The 26,178-nt window shown below is 38.9% G+C and overlaps 1 protein-coding gene across 5 annotated transcripts in view; it reads left to right on the top strand.

Moving 5' to 3' along the window:
* The window catches only part of LOC136862817 (uncharacterized), a 377,696-nt gene that overhangs the window by 250,127 nt on the left and 101,391 nt on the right, over positions 1–26,178 (top strand). For all 5 annotated transcript variants that reach the window (XM_067139080.2, XM_067139079.2, XM_067139081.2 and 2 more), the window contains exon 11: positions 2,110–2,311. In XM_067139080.2, the coding sequence (XP_066995181.2) occupies positions 2,110–2,311 (202 nt within the window). The remainder of the gene's footprint in view (positions 1–2,109; positions 2,312–26,178) is intronic.

Raw genomic sequence — 26,178 nt, 5'->3', positions numbered from 1 at the left:
ACAGGCCGGAACTTTCACCTTGTGATTTTCATATTTTTGGTGACAAGAAGAAAGACGTTCGTGGACATTGGTTTCATTCGGATGCGGAAGTGCAAGAGTGGGTACGGTTGTGGATCCATCAGCGACCTACCTCTTTCTACAAAAATTGGAATTGATCGTCTCATCTCCCAGTGGGATAAATGTATTAACACTTTTGGTAATTACTTTGGAATAAAACCATTCCATGCTCACATTGTAGCGGGTATTCATTTTTCATTTGACTGCCTCTTATATAACGCTGTTTTCTGAAGTTGTAATACATTCAGTACTGCAAATCTGTCTCTCTGAAAACACCAGTAAACTTTCAGACCATCTCAACTTTTAGAATGATAATGGTGTATATATAGCCAAGACTTAATCAATATATTCATCCTTCTCTGGTACAAAATTACTTCTGCCATACATACTTTATAATTTACAATAGTTTAGTCACTTCAGCATTTGCTTAGTGATAATATGTAACAAGCTGGATTATGAGACACAAACATGGTTCTGTCCGTGAATATAATTGTGTCATTGTGGAATTTAATAATTTTTGCATTTTGGGCATTTTCATCTTTGAATATATTTCTTTAGACATTATTGTGTACCTGGGTGCTTTTGTATTTTGGAATTTTAAGCTTTGGACTGTAACTTTGGTGGATTTTGTGCATTGGATATTTAAACCCAGGATGATAACAGCTGCATATTTTTCAGAAATAAAATACATTCATATGCCCTTCTCAGCGATTATATTTGTTAGTAAATTTGTGAAGATTTGAAAATCATTATCGTATTACTTTTAATACAATAAGGATTTTGAGGATATTGATGTTTTCTTACTTCATAGAAGTAGAGATACTATGTAAAGTGTCAAGTTCCCCAGAGAAACTGATATTCCATGACAACATAATGTTGATTGGTGAAATCCAAACATATTACTTCCTCCTCTACATATAAAATACAGTCTCTTAAGGAATTTGGGAAGATAATGAAGAAGAATGAAGGAGGTCTTCTGTAAGTTAGAAGCCAAATTCATATACTTCATGATATGAAATTAGCAGAGAATATTATTTGCTGTCCTACAAGTTAGGAAATGTTTACATGAGAAGAAGTTGGAAGAAAATTTAAAACATGAAGAACCAGTGGCAATGAAAGTCCTTTGTGAAGTTATTAATGTCTATCTGGTTAACAATAAATATGAAAATTCTCAACAATTGATATCACTGTTTCCTCGTTATTAACAGTTAGGATGTCCAATGTCGAAAATAAAACTTCTCCATCTTCCCTGTATACCGAGGATGATAGGACCCTGACATAATGGCTGACTACTACTGGGTTCTGACAAGAGAAAGTAACACACAGCATAAAGAAAGAAATGACAGTATATATAAAGAGCCTCAGTTTAGGAAGAAACTGATTGTGAGTTACATAATGTTAGTTAACTGCCACTGCAGATTTACCTTGTTATTGATTTTGGTCATGTTCTACTGGGCATCCCTATCTCTTTATTTAGAATTATTTCATGAAATAAAGTTTGAGCAGTTATAAAAATACAGATTTTTATTTCAATACAGCAAGTGGCTGACTTTTCAATATAATCCTTAATTTTTAAATTGAAAGTTTAATTTTCTGTTAAATGAATGTGTTTCCTTTCTTAAATTTCAAGGTGATGTTGCTATCAGAAAACTGTTTTAACAAAGTGTATTTAGTTGATCTTGACCTGCTATCTCTTTCACATATAAACATATGCGTTACGAATTAATAACTGTTATTCTCGTGTTCAGGACTGTCCATTTAGTTATAATGATCTGAATTTATTCTTGTGGCAAATAAAATGTTTGAGTTTGTAAACCAGTGCAATTAAAGTGAGTATTATCCCTCATCAAGTAACAAATTCTGTTAATTATAGTAGTGAATCTCTTCTGACTATTCAGATATTTGACTCATTAATGGACTCAGTACAGCCTAACTGGAAATAAGGAGGATAATACTAGTTCAGCCTACAGGTTTCAACATCCCAAATATTAAGTTTGTATTTTTAAAAAATAAACAGTGATAATATTACTTTTATCACTGTACTATTTACAGAAACGGTGCAGAATATGCGCAGGGGTAGTCTTAAAGAAGCAAAACTGCACGTCAACTCGTGCTTGTTATCTTCTTCGCAGAACATGAAACAGTCATCCCAACGAAGGCAGGAAGTTCCAGTTGTCCTAGAACCAGGTGATGGAACTATTAGCACAGCACCCACATCAAAATCCAATTTTCTTCAACAAGAAGCGGTTCCTGTGTAAGTATAAATAGACAGTTCTTTCACCTCTCTTTCCTTAGAAACAACACAGATGCAGATAAATACTTTTAAAAGCCTTGTCATAGTTCAACCCTAGTGAAGATTATTATAAGAACAGTTAATATTCTAGTTTGGTTGGAAATCAATTCATAAATGACTATGAGTAAATTCCATTGTGACTCTCATATATTTCTGTGTAGAGGTTATTTTTGTAATACTATATCAGCTCAGAATTTAAAATGAGGACTTCGTTTATTAACTATTTGTGCTCTTGCTCAATGTTAATTACAATGGAAAAGTTGTTATTAGTAAATAGTGTACCTACTATGTGCAGTAAGATCATATATAAATTAAAGTTTAGTCTATCTATCTATCTATCTATCTATCTATCTATCTATCTATCTATCTATCTATCTATCTATCTATCTATCTATCTATTTAAATCTTTTCATTCCCATCCCTGAAGGGAGAGGTGGGCCACCTAGAGGGTAATGTCCTCTCTCTCTGGCCAGGAGATTCAGGCAGTTTGGAGATAAGTGAAGGATTAAGGAGGTGGGTAAAGGATGTGGACAGTAAGGAGATGGGAAGGGGTATGTGGCCTTTTGTCTAATTATTTTTGTTAATCAGGTTAATCAAATATGGTAATTTTTCATTGTAAAAAAATATTTTGTTGTTGTGGTGGTACTGAATAGTTTGGGTATGGTAAGAATACAGGGTAAGCAATTGGAACTGGGAAGTATAGAAGATGAACAAGCTTTTTTTTTCTTGTAGCGAATGTGCCATGAAAAACTTTTACTCTCCCCTCCCATCGTTTGGTTGTTCCTATGTGCCTTATAATGCTTGCAAGCTGCCTTGTGTATTGTGTACTTGTTGTATGTATTTTAAATGTATTTGTTATTCAGCTATGTGGTTACCTTTTAAATAATAAATTTTGCCCTTGTTTCCCCCCCCCCCGCATGGCTTCAGAGTAATCGAGAAAGTTCTCGCTCTGAAGCGCCGCCCTTGGATTGAGGTCCCCCTCTCTGTGCCTTACGGCTCTTCCCCTCTCTCCTCGCCCCTTGAGGAGTTGGGTCAGACTTGACCTTGGCGGCGACTTGTGGTGTTGCCTCTGCTTCGTGCTATTGCTTGCTGGCACTTGAACTGTGAGTTCCCTTGACGGGCTCTTTTCTCTGGCCTTTCGTCCCCGGTCACGTAGCGTGAAGGAAAGAGAGTGGGACTTTGTTTCCTTCCTTGTAATGTTTACGTATTGGATAGGCCTGAGGTATTAGAAAACGCCTTTATTAACATGTATCTATTGTAAACTGGTAATGTTTTACCTACTCTTTCAGTGCTCTAAGGGGGGTAAACTCATTGGTGTTTAGAAACAACTGGTATTTTTAAGGTTTTCCCCTTCAGGGAAGTGACTGTGCTATGGGCAATCTGTAACCTCCATGTGTAGAGGAGTAACCCTCTGCTAGGTCGTGTAACGTTGAAGGTTCCTTTTAGTGTAGAATGTTATTTACTGTAAATTTATACCTTGGATAATTGAAGTTCAAAAAAAAACGGAGGCTATTAACTAGTTCAGTGGAAACCCTGGCTCCACTTTGGTATGCAATTTGTTTAGTGTTCTCCATTTAGTTTGGAGCGCCTTGTAAGTTCTGTTGTAATGTGGTCAGATAGCCAGAGTATGCCCTAATTGTTCGCAGAAAGAAACCTTTTCCTCGTTTATTGGTACCTGTTCATGAGGGCTGGTTCCCTCGTTGTTTTAAGGTGGTTTTTATGTATTATCGTGTTTTAGCATTACTTAAATGTGAGTGCTTTAAAGATGTTAAATTAGACAATTGAACAAAGAACTAAATGGGAATTCAGTGCAGTGTAGAAAATCGGTACGATGCAATTCTGTGAAAACAGAGGAAGGCAATTTATTTGTAAAATAAAGCTTTGAGCATATTTTATTCACGGCTCCTTAATATCCAGCCCCTAGGCCTACCGCTTCTTATACGCTGCTATTGGAAGAATATTTACGGAACAGCGAATAAGGAGATATGGTTAGGAGGTGAGAAGTATGAATGAGTATTAATCATTTAAAAAGTATTAATCATTTAAGAAATGGCTAGAAAAACAACAGATAAGGAATCTGCCACCTGGACGACTGACCTAAATACAGATCAATATTGATTGATTGATTTAACATTTTTATTCATTTCTTCTTCTTCTTCTTCTCCTTCTTCTTCTTCCTCTTCCTCTTCTTCTACTACTCTTACTACTTCTTCTTCTTCTCACCCACCAATACAAGTCCCCTCAGCTGATAACCACAAAGTTGGTGGAAATAGCCCTCCATGCCCGCCCAGATTACCACTTGATTTAGAAATGATACATATGTATAACTGGTAGAGAAGATGCGGGGGATATACTGAAGACAATGGGTTTTGATATAGTACCATATTTGAAGTAGGTACTTACTTGATTATTGTTTGCATGAAGGAGCTATACCAAGTGAATATGGAGAGTTGCTATAGTAGCCCCTGTGCATAAAGGAAAGGGTGACAGACATAAAGCTGAAAATTACAGGCCAGTAAGTTTGACATGCATTGCATGGAAGCTTTGGGAAGGCATTCTTTCTTATTATATTACACACATTTGCTAAATTAATAACTGGTCCGATAGAAGGCAGTTTGGGTTTAGGAATGGTTATTCCACTGAAGCTCAACTTGTAGGATTTCAGCAAGATATATCAGATATCTTGGATTCAGGAGGTCAAATGGACTGAATCGTGATTGACTTGTCTAAAGCATTTGATAGGGTGGATCACTGGAGACTACTGGCAAAAATGAGTGCAATTGGACTAGACAAAAGAGTGACTTGAATGGGTGGCTATATTTCTAGAAAATAGATCTCAGAGAATTAGAGTAGGTGAAGCTTTATCTGACCCGGTAATAATTAAGAGGGGCATTCCTCCAGGCAGTATTACTGGACCTTTATGTTTTCTTATATATATCAATGATATGAATAAATAAGTGGAATCAGAGATAAGGCTTTTTGCAGATTATGTTATTCTCTATAGAGAAATAAATAAGTTACAAGATTGTGAGCAATTGCAAAATGAACTGAACAATGTTGCGAGATCTACTGTACGCAATGGTATGATGATAAACGAGGTTAAAAGTCAGGTTATAATTTTCACAAATAGGAAAAGTCCTCTCAGTTTTAATTACTGCATTGATGGGGTGAAATTTCCTTTGGGGATTATTGTTAGTACCTAGGTGTTAATATAAGGAAAGATCTTCATTGGGGTAATCACATACATGGGATTGTAAATAAAGGGTACAGATCTCTGCACATGGTTATGAGGGTGTTTAGGGGTTGTAGTAAGGATGGTTTTTCTTTTTTTCTTTTTTTCTTAACGTCACACCGACACAGACAGGTCTTATGGTGACGATGGGAAAGGAAGGAGCTAGGAGTGGGAAGGAAGCGGCCATGGCCTTAATTAGGTACAGCCCCAGCATTTGCCTGGTGTGAAAATGGGAAAGCGTGGAAAACCATCTTCAGGGCTGCCGACAGCGGGGCTCGAACCCACTATCTCCCGAAAACTGGATACTGACCGCAATTAAGCGACTGCAGCTATTGACTTTAGTGTAGTAAGGATGTAAAGGAGAGGGCATATAAGTCTCTGGTAAGACCCCAACCAGAGTATGGTTCCAGTGTATGGGACCCTCACCAGGATTACTTAATTAAAAAAGTGGAAAAAATCCAAAGAAATGCAGCTCGATTTGTTCTGGGTGATTTCTGACAAAAGAGTAGCTAACAAAAATGTTGCAAAGTTTGGACTGGGAAGACTTGAGAGAAAGAAGACGAGCTGCTCGACTAAGTGGTACGTTACAAATCTCATGTTATGGTCTGTATTGAAATGTACTTAAAGTCAAATGATAATACTAGATTATAAATTCCACCTGTTCAATATATAAGAGTTGTTTATTTAAATTAAAGAAACAGTTCTTAACATACAGGGCAATTCAAAATGATGGACCCCATTTCATAAATTTATTCTATGGAATCTAATGAACATATTATACTGTGAGATGTGCGCAAAGAAAGGCAAACTCTCAAAGTTTAGTTGAGTTTAGATTTCATCCCACGTGGTTTCATTTTCAGCCAATACGAGTGCGCAGGAAGCGAGTCAAGAAAATGGCTGCGACTGGAGAGCAGAAGTCATTCTTTGTGCCTGATTACCATGTAAACAAGTCTGTGATTATTGTTCAACGGCATTTCCGTACCAGGTTTGGAAGAGACCCACCTACAGGAAAAGCCATTTGTGCGTGGTATGCAAAATGCAGAGGCATGGGCTGCACCTGTAAGTGAAATTTGACTGGCCGTCCTTCGACCGGGGAAGAGACAGTGGAACATGTTCGCGCCAGTTTCATGCGGAGTCCGCAGAAATCCACCTCCCGGGCAGCAAGGCAACTTGGACTTCCACAGGCAGCTGTTTGGCGCATTCTGTGGAAATGTTTACGAATGAAACCCTACCTCTTGCAACTGGTGCAGGCTTTAAAAGACACTGATTATGCTGCTCGAGCGTCCTTCTGTGCTGAGTTTCTCGCATTAATGGAAGAGAATGGGTTCTTCGAAAGTGTAATTTTCAAGGATGAAGTGACTTTTCACCTTTCCGGGACAGTGAATAGACTCAATGTAAGGATCTGGGGAACTTCTAATCGCCATCAAGTTGTGGAACACCAACACGATTGTCCCAAGGTGAAGATGTCTTGTGCCATTTCCCATGAGAAGGTTTATGAACCCTTTTTCTTCACTGAACCTATTGTGACAGGAAATGTTTTTCTTGATATGCTGCAACAATGGCTCCTGCCAGAGCTCGAAGAGAATAGTGCAGATTTCATCCTTCAACTGGATGGTGCCCCTCCGCATTACCATGGCAACCTTCGGAGCCATCTCAACGAGACATTGGCACAACGCTAGATAGGTAGTGCATCTCAGGAGGATCGAACTCTCATTCGTTGACCACTGAGTTCCCCCCGACTTAACCCCATGTGATTTCTTCTTGTGGGGTTTCATGTTTACATACCTCTTCTTCCACTAACAATGGACGACCTTCGTGCCTGCATCACAGCAGCCATTGCAGAGATTGACTGCGACACACCACACAAGGTTTGGCAGGAGATAGACTATCGGCTTGATGTGTTACGCGAGGTGCTCACATAGAACACTTGTGATATGACTGAAAAAACTTTGTGAGTTTACCGTTCTCAACACATGTCTCATATTACGATATGTTTAATAGATTTCACAGAATAAATTTATGAAATCGGATCCATCATTTTGAATTGCCCTGTATTAGATACAGGGACATGATGATGCCCTCATTATGAGTGAAACATGTCCCTATATCTAATATGTTAAGAACTATTTCTTTAATTTAAATAAAAAAAACTCTTATGTATTGAACAGGTGGAATTTATAATCTAGTATTATTTTTTGACTTTAAGTGGTATGTTCCGAGCTGTCAACGGAGAGATGACATGGAATGACATTAATAAACAAATAAGTTTGAGTGGTGTCTTTTAAAGTAGGAAAGATCACAATATGAAGATAAAGTTGGAATTCAAGAGGAGAAATTGGGGCAAATATTAGTTTATAGGAAGAGGAGTTAGGGATTGGAATAACTTACCATGGGAGAAGTTCAATAAATATCCAATTTCTTTGAAATCGTTTAAGAAAAGGCTAGGAGAACAACAGACTGAGGGAAACAAGAAGCTTCTCGTTCACAAATGAAGATATTTTCAGAGAAATCCAACTGCTTCAGCAAGGAAAAGCAGCAGGAAGTGATCAAATTACTGGGGAGGTACTAAAGACAATGGGGTGGTACATAGTGCCTTATTTAAGATTTCTCTTTGACTATGTCATAAATAATAGTGTAATACCAAAGGAATGGAAGGAATCTATAATAATACCAATTTATAAAGGAAAGGGTGATAAAAGGAAACCAGAGAACTACAGACCAATTGCCCTGACCAGTATAGTTTGTAAAATACTGGAGAGTTTAATTTCAAAGTACATCAGAGGGATATGTGATGATAAAAATTGGTTCATGAGGAGCCAGTATGGATTTAGAAAGAAATTTTCTTGTGAGGCACAACTGGTGGGATTTCAGCAGGACATATCAGATCAGTTGGATTCAGGAGGCCAGTTAGATTGCATAGCCATAGATCTTTCCAAAGCCTTTGATAGAGTGGAACATGGAATATTATTAAAGAAATTGGAGGGAATAGGATTGGACGTAAGGGTTACACGTTGGGTAAAAACATTTCTAAATTCAAGGGTTCAGAAAGTCAAAGTAGGAATTAATGTATCGCAGGAAGAGAAAGTTTGGAAGGGAATTGCACAGCGTAGTATAATCGGTCCGTTACTTTTCTTAATATACGTAAATGATTTAGGGAACAATGTAACATCAAAAATAAGATTGTATGCAGATGACATAATTGTTTATAGGGAAATAAATACTATTGAGGATTGTTCAGAATTACAAAGGGACCTTGAGAGTATCCAACAATGGGTTGAAGAGAATAACATGAAGGTTAATGGAGGCAAATCATCTGTTACAACATTTACAAACAGGAGTTTTAAAACTGAATTTGAATATACTTTGGATGGGGTAGTTAAACCAAAAGATGGCAAGTGCAAATACATAGGTGTAAGATTTGAAAGTAATTTGCACTGGAAGGGTCATGTGGATGACATTGTTGGGAAAGCATACAGATCGTTACATGTCATAATGAGGATACTTAAAGGATGCAACAAAGAATTAAAAGAGAAAAGTTACTTAAGTATGGTTCATCCATTATTGGAATATGAAAACAGTGTTTGGGATCCTCACCAAGAATACCTAATAAAAGAAATAGATAGTGTGCAGAGGAAAGCAGCAAGATTTGTAACAGGGGATTTCAGTGTATCAGAAATGTTAAAGAAACTAGGGTGGGAAACTTTAAGTAAGAGAAGGGAGAAAACTAGACTTATAGGTTTATGTAGAGCCTATACAGGAGAAGCAGCATGGGGAGATATCCGTGAGAGCCTTCAGTTGGAAAATAATTATATCGGCAGGACTGACCACAAATATAAAATTAGAAGGAATTTTAGCAGAAGCGATTGGGGTAAATTTTCATTCATTGGGAAGGGTGTGAAGAAGTGGAACAGTTTACCAGGGGTAGTGTTTGATCCTTTTCCAAAATCTATACAGATATTCAAAAAGAGAATAAACAGCAACAGAGAAAATAAATGAAATGTTAGAGGGCATTCGACCAGTGCAGGCTAATGTAAATAAAGAATGTGTGTGAATAAATTAATTCCATCCCCTGGTCTAAGGAGTTTGGACAGCCAAAGTAGGGGACTGCCTGTAGGGGTGAAGTACAGTGGGGACTTCAAGGGCCCTGGGACCGCTACGGTAGCTGTGAAGGCCCTTCAGGAACTCTGAAAAGTGGTGGTAAAAGGGGCTCTGGTTAAGACGCAGCAGGTCGTTATGCTACTTAGGTTCCAGAATGGGTAAAGAAAAGAAAAAGTAAATAAATGCAATGTAAATTTTAATCTTATACCAGTTGTACAGTATCATTTGAAGTAATTCCACATACTGTATATCAGATGACTATATTTGTAAGTAGTACAGGAGATATTATAAGTAGAATTTTGTATACAATGTAAATTTATTAAGGATGAGCTGTGTGTTTAATAGAAAAAATTGTTTGTGTAAATTATATAATATTGTATTATAGGAAAATTTTATTCTCTTGTTAATTTAATATTTAGTGCTTGACAATAATGTATTTTAGTGTACCATTTGCCACCGAGGTAATCACCTCATTTGCAAATAAAGATATTTTGATTTGATTTTTGATTTGATCTGCCACCTGGGCAGCTGTCCTAAATGCAGATCAATATTGATTGATTGATTTTAAATAGGACGGGGGCTGAGAGGAAGAATTGAGCTTAATTTTTGGCAGAAGGGGCAGGTCTCTGGGGGGAAGGGGTGGGGGTGAGAATAATTGTTTATTACAGAATTTCAAGAGGAGCAAAAGTGAAATGCATATTCAGTCTGGAGCGAGATATCTGAAAATGTAGATTCAAAGTTTGGTTAGCTGCTGCCTGTAAATGAGCGAGTACCAGGGGGCGTTGAAATGGATGGATGTTATACATGGCAACTGTAATAAATCTTACTGTGTCCTTGATGGTCGGTGGAGAAAACAATGAGCGTGTTGTGGTGGTGGGTTTGTCGATGGTATGCGTAGGCACCAAGAGTTCTTGTCTGTCTCTGGGAGGGGTAGGGCGGGCTATGCAATGCCTCGAGTAAGTTGCATGTTGTATTGCACCGAAGAGGCTAAATATGCTAGGGCATTTAGATGTGTGGTGATGCTGGGTGCAGTGACCACAGACAGGAAGTTCAGAATTGCAATGGGATGTGGTATGTCTATTGTAAGATAAGCAGCACTCACAGCTAATATGCTGTGATGCATTTGCACAAGAGACTTCCACCTCGTGGTGGTGGTGGCGATGAATTGCAACCACACTTGGAAGAACTCTGTCAAGGTCCTTGCAAGTGAGTAGGAGTATCCTGATCATATAAGTGGGCTGAGAGCTGTTCTTTATCTGGAAAGCCTTCCTCACAGGAATTCCTTTCTCATTGAGTTCCTTGAGAATGGTTTCTTCTGAAATAGCTGGGTCTATGCCCCGGATCACACAGCTGAATAATTTGTGCCCCAGTGGTGGTGGCAAGATTCAAAGTAATGGCTGTGAGAGGGCTTGGAATGATATACTAGAGCCTATCGATTGAGTTAACCTATGGGCTGCACCCTCTCCATTGACTTTAATTATCACACCCTCCTCAAATTGTAATGTAGAAGTGTAGTGAAAATCTTGGATGGTGAGAGGAACTCGGCTGTGGGGTTTAAGAGGAGGTAGGGTTGAGTGTCTTCTGGAGTTAACTGAAGAGTATTGGGGGGAGTTGAGACAAGGCAACGTGTTCCTGATATTGGGAGTTCAAATGCATCAGAGGAGAGTGGAGAGGTGGGAGAGCGCTCATCTGCCATAATTGGATTTTCAGTTGTTGAGATTGCCAGGGCTAGCGCCGCCAAAGAATTCACTGCGAGGCGACGTATAGTGGGCTCTGCTTCGTGGGGAAGCTGTGACGAGGTGCATTTGTATTGCACCTACGATTCATCATGCTAGGGAGCTGATACCTCTGGGAGATATTGAGCATAATATGAAGGTTTGGTGGGAGTGGACGTCAGAGCTGTGTGATAAGCAACAGCTGCAGTGTCAGTCACAGCTTGTGTGTTGATGGTAGTAATGGTAGAAGTAGTGGTAGTGGCGGAGATTGAGGTGACTGGGTAATGCGGCCAGTATGGGTACATTGTGAATAAAGATGTTGACTGGTAGAGGGGAGCTAGAATGGTCTTCAATTGAGGGGAAGTTCCCTAAAATGGAGTTGGGAACTTTGAAGTGAGGAGATCAACCCAAAAAGAAATGGAGATTCTATCCTTGATCCTAGGCACCAAGAAAGATAGGGTGGAAACCTCGAAGTGAGGGATCAACTCAAAGAAATGGCGATACAATGCTCAAAGTGAGGTATTACACCTAGGCCCCAAGAAGAAATGGAGTTTTAACCGTTGAACCGAGGAAAAGAGGTGAAGTCCTGAGGTGAAACCTCATGAGGCACTGTTCAGTCCGCCTGACTGATCACTTTTACAAGTGGCAATGAAACACCGTGACAGAATTCAGCGTTAGACTGCTCTTTGGACTATAGCAATGTAGTTATGACACTTACCAACAGAAGTGCTCAGTAAAACAATAGATCTCTAGTTTAGTCTTATGCCTTTTGGAATAGTGCTCTGTAGGTTGCAGATTGTTTAAAGGAAGCTAAAGGGAAACAAATATTTTTAAAAGGCCTGGGTGTTTCAAGATTGCACCAATCTATGCAATGTCTTGAAAAAAATTCTTCTCATTACCAGTATGCTTTCTCACACTGCTGTTAGCATTGCCATTATGGTAGCTGCAGTTGCTCACAAGGTTCATGCACAAGGTCAACACTATTTGCAGGCAATCTATATATATAAAATAACTTGTCCTGACTGACAGCGACCAAATAGGCAACAATAAATTGGAAGAGATGGCAAAGGAATATAGATACAGAAAGTTGGAAGTCAAGAGAATTGTATGGGAAGAAAAAGATAGTTGGAAAGAATTTACAACTAAACTGGAAGAAGACAGTAAAGGGAAAATGAAAATGATATATGGAATAGTAAAAAGTAAAAGATCAGATAAAGAAGCAATTACAGCTCTGGAGACAGCAGATGGGAATATAGTTCGCAATATGAAAGATATCACGGATACAATGGGGCAGTATTTTGACAAGCTCCGAAATGGCCCTAAAGAGATCTCTGTTGAGGATGTAGGACAGAAAACAATAGAGGGAGATATACCAATTACATGGACAGAAGTAGAGCAAGCTCTCCATAGGATGAGAAGTGGTAAGTCAGCAAGAGCTGATGAAATTACAGCTGACATGATTAAAGCTGCTGGTTTGCCAGGAATACAGTGGCTGTATAGAGTTCTCAGAACAATATGGAAGGATAACAAAATACCTGAAGATTGGACAAAAGGGGTGATAGTTCCTATCTTTAAGAAAGGGATAGAAGGGAAAGTGAAAATTACAGAGGCATAAACCTCGTATCACACGGCCTTAAAATTATGGAGAAGATGATTGAAGCCGGAGTAAGGGATATACTAGAGCCTTTCTTAGAAGAGAAACAACACGGCTTTAGGACTGGAAGAAGCACAACAGATCTGATATTTGCTTTGAGGATGTTGGCAGAGAAACACTGGGAAAGAGGAAAAGACCTAATTATTGTGTTTATGGACCTTGAAAAGGCATATGATAATGTTCCTAGATCAACTATTTGGAAAAGTCTTAGAAAACTTGGTGTACTGGAGTACCTTATTAGGAAGATCCAAATGCTATATACTAATTGTAAAAGCTGTGTCAGAATTGGAGATGGTCACTCTGAATGGTTCAATACAACCAAAGGAGTACAACAGGGAAGTGCCTTATCACCTCTTCTATTCATAGCAGTTATGGATACCATTTTAAAGGAACTAAAAGGAAAAGGTAATAAAGATCTTCAGACTCTGGTGTTTGCAGACAATGTGGCAATATGGGATGAAACAGAGGAGGGAGTACAAAATAATCTGAATGCATGGTGTAAAAAGTTTGATGATTATGGAATGAAATTGAATCCATCAAAAACAGTAGCATTGAAAATCAGCAGACATAATACAGAATACAACATAAAAATACAGGACCACCAAGTTGAAGTAGTACACCAATTCAGTTATTTAGGAAGCATAATGGCTAGTAATAACAGAGCTGAGATAGAAATAACAAACAGAGTAACCAAAGGCTCTAACTTTTACAGTATCGTTAGACACCTACTATGGGATGAGAAGGTCCTACAGAGAACAAAAATGACCCTGTACAAGTCATATTTCATTCCCATCCTTACATATTCTCTGGAAACCTGCACACTAACATCAAAGGATTGTAGTAGGATTCAAGCCTGTGAAATGAAATTTCTTAGAACTGCCCTCCAAAAGACCCGACTTGATCATGTGAAAAATTATGAGATCCAATCTAACCTAGGTCTAAATGAATCGATGGAGGAAAGACTTAGGTCATCTAGACTTAAATGGTTTGGGCATGTTAATCGAATGAATAGCACAAGGTTACCATGTGTTTATTTGGAAAAGAGAATAACAGGTAGAAGACCAGCTGGAAGACCAAGAAGAAGATGGATGGACCAACTGAGAGAAGACATGGAGAGAAGAGGATGGAATTGGGAATCTCTCTTGGACAACAAAATGTTTTTGAATAGGCAACTTTGGAAGACGCTCGTTTTCAAACACCCTACCCGGCTCGCTGGAAGGGCAAACCGATGATGAATGAATTAAAGGAGATGCTTAAAAATTTATATTTATTGAAAGGATGTAATCACATAGCATTTATTATTGATGATGATGTTGCTTGTTATTTAAAGGGACCTTACATCTAGGTCATTGGCCTGCATTTATTGTTGTTGTTGTTGTTATTATTATTATTATTATTATTATTATTATTATTATTATTATTATTATTATTATTATTATTATTATTATTATTATTATTATACCGTGGATCTTTAGATAAAAACCTTTCTTTTTTTCCTGAGTATCCATTTCTAAAGGAATTTGTTTACATACATTTCGTGGCAAATTAAATTCTTGAACTGGTAATTTTATAGACACTAAAAAGGTCTTTTTAATGTTTTTGCCTATATTTTTCTATTTTGCATTTAAAAACCTAAAACATGCTTCATTTGTATAATAAAATGTAATTCTCACAGCTTTTTTAAAAAATATTGTAAGTTTCTTCAAAGTGTTGGAATTGCCTGCAGAAATCAATAATGGCAAGGCCTCGAGTGACCTAAGCTGTAACAGGACAGCCAAATTGGCAACATTGTGGATACTGTATGATGGAATCTTTATCTTGTCTCACAAACGGAGGCAACAGCTATGGGGTCACCAAAGTTGTTCAAACTTTAGGAGGTTGATCTGCACCAAAAATTTACTGATACATGTCTGAAGATTTGTGCTATTAGCCCTTATTTAGTGAGAAAATGGCCCTGTGTACCTGTCAGCAATTTGAATGTGAGTACCTGTGGCACCACGACATTAACCTAATGTAGTTGATTACAACATTCCAGTTCAACATGTGCCAAAAGTGAAGCATGCTCTTAAACAGATTTTGAAAGACAAAACACCATAGGATTTCTCTAGAAAGCTTAGAGGAGGTTCCAGTAATTTACTGCAAATTCATCTATACTGTGAATATTTGAAACAATTTATTGCTTAAGTTCTTGCAGAGTTTTAAATACAATACATTTCATTTTACGTGACAGTACCTTTGTAAAAGTTCAATATTTTATATAAACTCTATGTAAAGGTCTAATGTTGGTATATTTGCCTTTGCCAATATATTAGCTAAGTTATAACCATTGTACTAAATTTTTATGAAATCTCCACGTGAGATTTGTGCTGGACAAACCGGGGGCGGGGCAGGTTTTTCTCCGGGTACTCCAGTTTTCCCTGTCATCTTTCATTCCAGCAACACTCTCCATTCTCATTTCATAGCATCTATCAGTCATTAATATAAATCACTTTGGGTGTGGCGATCCCATCGTACTAACAGCCTATATCTGATTCATTCATTACATCCCTGACCCGGTCAAAGACTGGAAAACAGGTTATAGGTTTTCATTTTCAATAAAACTCTGACCAATGAAAGGCACCTAGCCATTCCAGATTTGGAGCTGTTGTGTGCTGTTGAGGCACTTGGACCTACCGTACTGTATTTCACAGACAAAAGATCAGAATTTCCAATTTTAAAGGAATGTTAAAGCCAACTTTTGCAAATTAAATATATTCTATATGAGATGAAATTTGCCAATTATTTTACTGGTCTGAAAATTATATGAGCTGACAAAATGTTTAATGTTTCTTTTTGAATAATTACCTAGATATGTACAAAAATGTTACATACTTCAAATAATATGTAACAATGTAATATTACTAAGAATATGTAAAAAAAAAGTCAAAGGAATCAACCACAATTTGCCAACATTTTTCATTTTCACTTGTCTACAAATAAAGGGATCGGATATGTACCGTAATTACATAAGAATCCGGGATCTAATCATAATCATCATTATTATCATCATATAATAATTATAGAAGTTAATACATCATCACATGCCTGGCCAACTGAATGGTCAGCATAGTGTTCACTTCAGAAGGCCCCAGGTTCGATTCCTGGATGAGCTGATGATTTTAACCTACTCTTGTTAATTCCTCCGGCTTGGGGACCGGGTATTTGTGTTTGTCTTATACACCTATCTTCATAAATATCCAGCACACTACACCACTAATCGCCACAGAGACGTTTATTATTATTATTATTATTATTATTATTATTATTATTATTATTATTATTATTATTATTACATTTTATGCCCTTCATTGGACCACTCTAGCCAACTTTATAGAAATAATTTTTCAGTTTCCTGTCAGCCCAGTACTTCTTCATTCTCTCTGATCTTATTCTTCTTTGTTCATCGGAAATCACCCTTCCTATTGTCTGTTTGTTGATTCTAATTTGCAGTCTGGTTTGTTTGTCTGCGAGTTTCTTGATTTTGTCGGTTTTGTTTCTTAGGTCTTCCACTGTAATTTGTAGTTCATCCATATCTTCCTTGATTAATTATTCCCCTGATGATCCTGCTCTCCGGTGTCCTGATTAGATGTCCAAAAAATGAAATGCATTTCTTCCTGATTGTGCTCATTACTGGTTCTATTTCCTTGTAGACTGTTTCAATACAAGCTACTCTCCAGTGTCCATCTTTTTGGTATGATTTGTTGATGCACGTTCTAATGATTCTTCTCTCTATCTCCTCTCTATCAGAGACATTTAATAGTGAATACATCCCTGGGCATAAAACTGGGCTTAATTCACAAATAACGCCAACCCTAAGAAACTTGGATAAAGCCAGGAAGAAGAGAACAACATATTATCACTCTATACAAAGTCATTCTTTAAAATGTTGTTTGCGACTTTTATCATCACAAGCTGCATTTAAAAAAAAAATCATAATCTATAAGCAGTATTGACAGAGTGTAATAGAAATTTTATCTTTCGTGGGTACTGATGAGATTTATTTTTGCTTGCAACACATGATGATGATGCTTGTTGTTTAAAGTGGCCTAACATCGAGGTCATCGGCCCCTAACTTGCTTGCAACACATGTGTCACTAAACGTAGGTTTTCAATACAAATAAAACAGTTGAATGGGTGCTCTCAAAAATAGGCTAACTATCATTGTTAAAAAATAACTTTCATTTACCATAATCGAGAACTAAACAGGTTATAGGATGACTGATTCAGAGAACGCATGGACATGAAATTTAGAATATTTAAACTTCTTTTTTCTTGTTTGCCTTTTTCCAATTCATCGGGAATAATTGTTTAGAAGTAAACAGCTGTTTTTAAAATGACTACATTTTTTCATACGAATTGTGTAGCGGTAGGCTATTAAAAATTTGATAAAACTGGACCTAGAATCCGTAACATATGACTGATACAACTTGATAAAACCTTTTAATATTAGGGTAAGGTATTGCTTCAAATTATCAATTATCTGAAAAATGATTCATTAGTATCGTATGTCTTCATTTCACCAATTTTTCCCATTTGCTTTATAATAAAAGAATACAATTGTTAATACGCTATTTCAGAAAAATCCGACAGTATAAAGTCTAAATAAAGCTCATTACAATCTTGTCAATCCTAGTCTGCAGTAGAAAACGCTAATCAAAATAACTGTTCACTATGATACCGGTATTAATCTTTTTGTTTGCAAGTGCTTTACTTTCAATTTCATTTTATTTTCTTTCTGGTGTAAATCATGGTGCTCACATTAGGGAAAAATTAGAACGCACTTTCAACTTTTATGTGCTCAGATAATGTTAATTTAGAATGAGTTTGTAAAAGCAGTTATATTTGAGAAGATAATATTATGAGGAGGGTTTTACATCTTAAATGATAACATTCTTACTTAAGCCTAACCGGGCGAGTTGGCCATGCGGTTAGGGGCGCGCGGCTGTGAGCTTACATCCGGGATATAGTGGGTTCGAATCCCACTGTCGGCAGCCCTGAAGATGGTTTTCCGTGGTTTCCCATTTTCACACCAGGCTGTACTTTAATTAAGGCCACGGGCTCTTCCTTCATATTCCTAAACCTTTCCTATCCCATCATCGCCATAAGACCTATCTGTGTCAGTGCGATGTAAAGCAAATTATTAAAAAAGTAAAACTTAAGCCTAAACCACGCAGAGAAACTCAAACTAACCCTAGACATTCATTTCATTTTAAGAAATACACAATAGAAGATAGCACCAGTGTAACGAATGTCAGGGATCATTTACTGGAATCCAAATCACACAAAAATAATAATTTAACTTATCATCCAGTTACGTTATTTCATATCCAAACCAAATCAAACCCCATGGCACAACAGGCCCGAAAGGCCGTGGCATACCAAGCGACCGCTGCTCAGCCTGAAGGCCTGCAGATTACGAGGGGTCATGTGATCAGCACGGCGAATCCTCTCGGCCGTTATGTCACCGTCAGATAGCTCCGCAATTGTAATCACGTAGGCTGAGTGGACCTCGAACCAGCACTCAGATCCAGGTATAAACCTCTGAGCTGGCCGGGGATTGAACCCGGGGCCTGCAGGTAGGAAGTACACACGCTACCCCTACACCGCAGAGCCGGCATTTCATATTCAGAAAATGATAAAACACGTATCCGATTGTTTTAGAAAGATTTCTGCAGTCATGTACTTTTTAAACAATGTGTTCAGACAATTGAGTAAAATTTGCTCTGTAATGACTTATCAGAGAGGAATCATAAGCTATGTACCTTTCAGAGAAAGATTTTATTTCACAGGTTTCGTTTTTTTGTTGATCATCATCATCATCATCTGTTTACCCTCCAGGTTCGGTTTTTCCCTCGGACTTAGCGAGGTATCCCACCTCTACCGCCTCAAGGGCAGTGTCCTGGAGCTTCAGACTCTTGGTCGGGGGATACAACTGGGGAGTATGACCAGTACCTCGCCCAGGCGGCCTCACCTGCTATGCTGAACAGGGGCCTTGTGGAGGGATGGGAAGAGTGGAAGGGATAGGCAAGGAAGAGGGAAGGAAGCGGCCGTGGCCTTAAGTTAGGTACCATCCCGGCATTCGCCTGGAGGAGAAGTGGGAAACCACGGAAAACCACTTCCAGGATGGCTGAGGTGGGAATCGAACCCACCTCTACTCAGTTGACCTCCCGAGGCTGAGTGGACCCCGTTCCAGCCCTCGTACCACTTTTCAAATTTCGTGGCAGAGCCGGGAATCGAACCCGGACCTCCGGGGGTGGCAGCTAATAACGCTAACCACTACACCACAGAGGCGGCGGCTTTTTTGTTGATACTGAAGATTATTGTTATCCGTACAGAAGTTTTTAAATATTTAATTTATGTTCTCCGATTTGCTGAGAGGAAAGCAGTTTTTATCCCACGATATGTAATCTTACTTAAGTTGTAGACTGCTTTTTGAACATGTTTTCATATTTTCAATAAAGCTAAATTGTAGAGCCTAGGTTTCTCAAGAGACAGATTGTCACGTGATTCTCGTCCTTTGAGTCTGGCCTTCTTGCCATACGTACAATGTTCAAACACATCAGTTACACACATGACCCTTATATTAAAGTGAGTGACATGATCAATTTCGAGGCACCACTAGTGTATTTTTGTAGTAGTGTATTTTTCAGTATTATTCAGTCTGCTGAAGGTTTTTTTTAGGTGCGCCACCTAGGGCTACCCAAAGGATTTCTGTAGATTATTCAGTTTTTATACAGAAGTATATTTTAATATTATGTATATTTATTGTGTGTAGTCGGTTTAGGCTGTCATTAATTTTATAGGGTGGATGTTTTCATGTGTGCCAAATGTAAGTTAAACCATGAATTCCATACGATCTCCGCGTCAAGCTGTGGAGCGCCCGTAACATGGCGATACGCGCATGGACATGTCTTCCCCAGTCACACGCTTCTGCGCAGCCAGCGGTGTGGAGACTTGATTGTCACCCGTAGGCAAGTGCGCACGACTTCTGGCGAAACGAATGACATACTTCTTTGCATTATTGACCTTATTATAGAGGTGAACAATTGCACGGTCAATCTTATACCTATCGTTTATTTCAAATGTGTTTAAATTTTTATTTATATGCCAGAAGAATCTACTGTAATCTAAGAAGGTTCTCCAAAGGAAAAGATGGCTCTTGAAAACGAACCCAGGAAAGATTAAAAATGAACGGTTTATGATCAGAATAAGTACACTGAAAATCCACAACCTGTTTCCAGTCAATTAACCGGGTCAGGAATGGAATGAATAAGCCCCCAGCTAGCGGTGAGGATAGGAATTGTGCCTGCTGACGAAGCCTGTCGCATTCCTCTGGGGCAATGATCAATGAATGACAAATGAAATGATATTGGAGAGTGTTGCTGGAATGAATGATGACGGGGAAAACAGGAGTATCCGGAGAAAAACCTGTCCCGCCTCCGCTTTGTCCAGCACAAATCTCACATGGAGTGACCGGGATGTGAACCACGAAACCCAGGGGTGAGAGGCCAGCGCGCTGCCGCCTGAGCCACGGAGGTTCCTTATAAGCACATTAGGAACATTGGTCTCACCTCCGTTTTCACCCCACCGCGGTTAAGTTGATATAACCCCCCCCCCCCAAAAAAAGAAGGCGTGTTTCTTTATGTTTAAAGGAGATTCCAAATACCAATGTTCACGTGTGTTACCTTCAGTTTTGATATATAAGTATTCCCATAAAAATTATTCACTTTTTTTCACTTACTTTCACACTCCGCCCCCTCCCCTTAAGTGAATTTTCCGGCAAAAATATTTGTTTCTTTAATAGTAAAGGAACTTCTAAATACCGATTATCTTCAGTTTTTGAGATATATCTCCTCATGAAACGAATTCAACTCCTTTTCACACCCGCCCCCAAAGATGATTCCTCCCCCCCCCCCCCTAAAAAAACGCGTAGTTTTATTTTTAAAGAAGATCTAAATACTAATTTTCACGTCTGTAACAACTTTAGTTTTTATTAGATGTAAGTATCCTCATACAATTAATTCAATTAATTTTTCAATTTTTCAACCCCCCTCCCTTCATTAGATTTTCCGAAAATACCTGTTTCTTTACTTTAACAGGAGACTCCAAATACCAGTTTTTACGTCTGTAACATTTTACGTTTCTGAGATATACTGTACATATAGTCTTTCTAAAAATTCACCCCAATTTGTCACTCCTGTTTAACCCCCATTAATTAGATTTTCCAAAAAAAAAGTTTCTGTATATTTAAAGAAGATTCCATATACTAACTGTCTGGTCTGTAATATCTTCAGTTTCTGAGATATAAGTATGCTCATTAAAGACATTCAACCCTTTATTCACACTCTTCACCCCTCCTATTGGGATTTACAGAAAACCAAAAAAATAATACGTGTTCTTTTATTTTGAAAGTAGATTCTAAGTACCAATTTTTACATCTGTAAAGTTTGACAGTTTTGAGATATAGATACACTCATTTTAAAAAATCATCCCCCTTTAAATCCTCCACTATTTGGATTTTCCAAAAACAAAAAGTACATGTTTCTTTCTTTTCAAAGGAGATCCTAAATACCGATTTTCAGGTCTGTAACATCTTCAGTTTCTGAGATATAAAGATCCATATTAAAGGCATTCAACCCATTTTTCACTCCTTTTCACCCCTCCTATTGGGATTTTCCGAAAACAAAAAATACATGTTTCTTTATGCTGAAAAGAGATTCTAAATACCAATTTCGTCTGTAAACTTTTACAGTTTCGAGATATAGATACACTCATTTTTAAAATTCACCCCCCCCCTTTTCAACCCCCATTATTTGGATTTTGGAAAAACAAAAAATACGTGTTTCTTTATTTTTAAAGGAGGTTCCAAATTTAAATTTTCATGACTGTAACCTCTTCAGTTTTTGAGATATAAGTCTCCTCATGAAAGGTGTTCAACCCATTCCCCCCTCTTTTCACCCTCCTTCATGGAATTTTCCGAAAACAAAAAATTACGTGTTTCTTTATTTTGAAAGGAGATTCTAAGTACCAATTTTTACATCTGTAAACTTTTAACGTTTTGAGATACAGATACGCTCATTTTAAAAGTTCACCCCCCTTTTCAACCCCTCACTATTTAGATTTTCTAAAAACAAGAAATACATGTTTCTTTATTTATAAAGGAGATCCCAAACAAAGATTTTCAGGTCTGTAACATCTTCAGTTTCTGAGATATAAGGATCCTTATTAAAGACATCCAACCATTTTTCACCCCTTTTTAGCCCCTCCTATTGGGATTTTCCGAATAAAAGTACGTGTTTCTTTATTCTGAAAGTAGATTCTAAGTACCAATTTTTACATCTGTAAAGTTTGAAAGTTTTGAGATATAGAAACACTCATTTTAAAAATTCACCGCACTTTCTACCCTCCACTATTTGGATTTTCCAAAAACAAAAGTACTTGTTTCTTTATTTTTAAAGGAGATCCCAAATACCTATTTTCAGGTCTGTAATAACTTCAGTTTCTGAGATTAAGTATCCTCATTAAAGGCATTCAACCCGTTTTTCACTCCTTTTCAACCCTCCTATTGGGAGTTTCCAAAAACCAAAAAGTACGTGTTCCTTTATGTTGAAAGGAGATTCTAAATACCAATTTCTACGTCTGTAAACTTTTACAGTTTCGAGATATAGATACACTCATTTTAAAAATTCACCCCCCTTTTCACCCCCATTATGTGAATTTTGCAAAAACAAAAAATATCGTCACCATAAGACCTATCTGTGTCGGTGCGACGTAAAGCCCATAGCAAAAAGAAATACGTGTTTCTTTATTTTTAAAGGAGGTTCCAAATATAAATTTTCATTACTGTAACCTCTACAGTTTTTGAGATATAAGTTTCCTCATAAAAGGTGTTAAACCCATTTTCCCCCCTTTTACCCCCTTTCATGGGATGTTCCGAAAACAAAAAAATACGTGTTTCTTTATTTTGAAAGGAGATTCTAAGTACCAATTTTTACATCTGTAAACTTTTAAAGATTTGAGATATAGATACACTCATTTTAAAAATTCACCCCGCTTTCAAGCCTCCACTATTTTGATTTTCCAAAAACAAAAAGTACGTGTTTATTTATAAAGGAGATCCCAAATACCGATTTTCAGGTCTGTAACATCTTCAGTTTCTGAGATATAAGGGTCCTTATTGAAGGCATTCAAACATTTTTCACCCCTTTTCAACCTTCCTGTTGGGATTTTCCAAAAACAAAAAATACGCGTTTCTTTATTTTGAAAGTAGATTCTAAGTACCAATTTTTACATCTGTAAAGTTTGACAGTTTTGAGATATAGATACACTCATTTTAAAAAATCATCCCCCTTTAAATCCTCCACTATTTGGATTTTCCAAAAACAAAAAGTACATGTTTCTTTCTTTTCAAAGGAGATCCTAAATACCATTTTTAGGTCTGTAATATCTTCAGTTTCTGAGATATAAGTATCCTCATTAAAGGCATTCAACCCATTTTTCACTCCTTTTCACCCCTCCTATTGGGATTTTCCGAAAACAGTCACTACTGATCTGCATTTAGGGCAGTTGCCCAGGTGGCAGATTCCATATCTGTTGTTTTCCTAGCCTTTTCTTAAATGATAGCAAAGAAATTGAAAATTTATTGAACATCTCCCTTGGTAAGTTATACCAATCCCTAACTTTCCTTCTTACAAACGAGTATTTGACCCAATTTTTCCTCTTGAATTCCAACTTTGTCTTCATTATGTGATCTTTCCTTCTTTTAAAAACACCACTCAAACTTACTCGTCTACGAATATCATTCTACGCCATCTCTCCACTGACAGCTCGGAACATACCGCTTAGTTGAGCACCTCATCTCTTTTCTCCCAAGTCTTCCAAGCCCAACTTTTTCAACATATTTGTAACACTACTGTTTTTGTCAGAAATCAACCAGAACAAATCGAGTTGCTTTTCTTTGGATTTTTTCTGGTTCTTGAATCAAATAATCCTGGTGAGGCTTCCATACACTGGAACCATACTCTATGTTGGGTCTTATCAGACACTTGTATGCCCTCTCTTTTACATCCTTACTATAACCCCTAAACAGCCTCATAACCATGTGCAGAGATCTGTACCCTTTATTTACAATCCTATTTGTGTGATTACCCCAATGAAGATCTTTCCTTATATTAATACCTAAGAACTTACTGTAACGTGTTGGAGGGGTAAATAAGTAAATAAATTAGTACATAACCTGGTAGCGACCTATTTCTAAGATTTATTAACTAAGCACTACAGTTACAGATTTACACACAGAGACGATGGCCGAGATTACAATTTACACACGTGCACGGTTACACACTTACATGGTTCGCGCGCTCTCTCTCTTCCTCAGTTTCTCATGCTCCATCTACAATGCCACACGCAGAGTCATCGATTATTTACACTACACTCACTCAGCCACTCAGTCACACTCGTTAGCGCTGTCACGGTCCACAGCCTACACGTCAGTCTCGCAGGTCGGGATAGTATCCGCTGTTCACTCAATCCGTCGAACCCCGTTCGCAGTCTGCACGCGTCGGCACCCAGTGTTCCCTTCACGCTGCTCCAGAACACTCCAGGTTTTCCTCCAGCAACCGGCCTCAAGGGACACACACACACGACATCAGGGAAACAGGAACGAGTCCTCGGCTCCAACAGGCAGATACTCCATCAGGTTGACATCTCAGCTCAGGCTATCACTGACTGCGCTCTTCGCTAACTCACACCAGCAAACTCAATCACGCTCTCGCTCGCTCTCTCACTCTCTAACTGACTCTCACTGATTGTCACTCCAAGTACTCCTCTCCTTATATACCTGCCCTGGGCCTTCCAGAACAGTCCGGATGTTAGATGTATCCAGGAACCTCGCGATGTAGATTAATAGTCGAGTAATTTCCGTCGTCCTCTGCTGCGGGACCGCGGACGGAGGCGAGAGAGCCGGCCTAGCACCAAGTGTTTCTCGTGATTGGCGCGCTCGAGCGTAAGGGGGGTGGGGCCGAAACGATGACGCCCTCGGCGCGTAGCGACTTGGCATGGCGGACGCTATAACCATTACATTGCCCCATCCTTAACGCTGCTCGTCCCGAGCTCCTCCACGATACGCTGCAATACGGTTTGTTCGGTTGGCCACCACCTTCCCATGGGGGTCCGCTGGGTCCGGTCGACGGTGTCCTCGTTCCCGTTGATAACGATCAGCAAGTCCTCGCGTGGCCGCCGGAACTTCGGTGGTTTTCCTATCGTCCACACCCGCGTCTAATTTCAGGGCTTGAGCGCCTTCGTAGTCCTCTGGTGCGATGCCCGGGACTGGTTTGCTCGTCCCAGATTTAGCCCTGCTGAATTTCCTTTTCTTCCGGGGTGCGGAATTTGATGTTCGTACCGGCACGCAGCTTCGTGCCGGAACAAGTGTCCTGGTCAGGTGGCATCCTCGTTCGTTGGTCATCGGTTCGTCTTCCATTGCTGCTCAGTCTCCTAGTAGGGGTCCCTCCAGCCGTGCCGTTGCAATCGCTGCCTCTGTCTCATGGGCCATCGTGAGAGCCTCTTCGTAGTTCTGTTTCTTGCTGATCATCCTCCCTGGACGGATCTCAGCGCCACGTAGTTTATCACAGGCTTCAGCCGCCTCGAGCTTGGTGTCACCTCGTGATAACTCTTCCACAATCACGTCGCCTAGTCGCTCGATCTCGGCGTCGATTATCCGCGGCGTTATATCTGTGCGCTGATTCCTCTCCTGCGACTGGACTCGGTAGGTGGCTCTCGGTTGGTGGACACCGCAGCGTACGTCAAGCACTTCCACGACCCCCTTGTAGGTCGAACTTGGCTGGGGGCTACGTTGAACTAACATCTTCTGTACACGTAGTCCGGCGATCGGGTATTCGGCACTCTTCTTGGACGTCGATCCGGTCTCGAACTGGGTCCGGCATGTTCTCTTGGAAGTAATCCTGTCGTCCTGTAGGGTTTCCAACTTCACGATGGTGGAGCCGCCGTCGCTGCTAGCAGGATTCATTCGCGTCTCCACAACCATCGTTTCTGCACGCCGGGCACTCACTTCCACCGCTGGGCCTCGAACTCC

This window comes from Anabrus simplex, chromosome 2 (assembly GCF_040414725.1).
Source record: "Anabrus simplex isolate iqAnaSimp1 chromosome 2, ASM4041472v1, whole genome shotgun sequence".
Lineage (NCBI taxonomy): Eukaryota > Metazoa > Arthropoda > Insecta > Orthoptera > Tettigoniidae > Anabrus > Anabrus simplex.
Note: the sequence above shows the minus strand (reverse complement) of the source record. Positions and strands in the feature narration are given on the sequence as shown.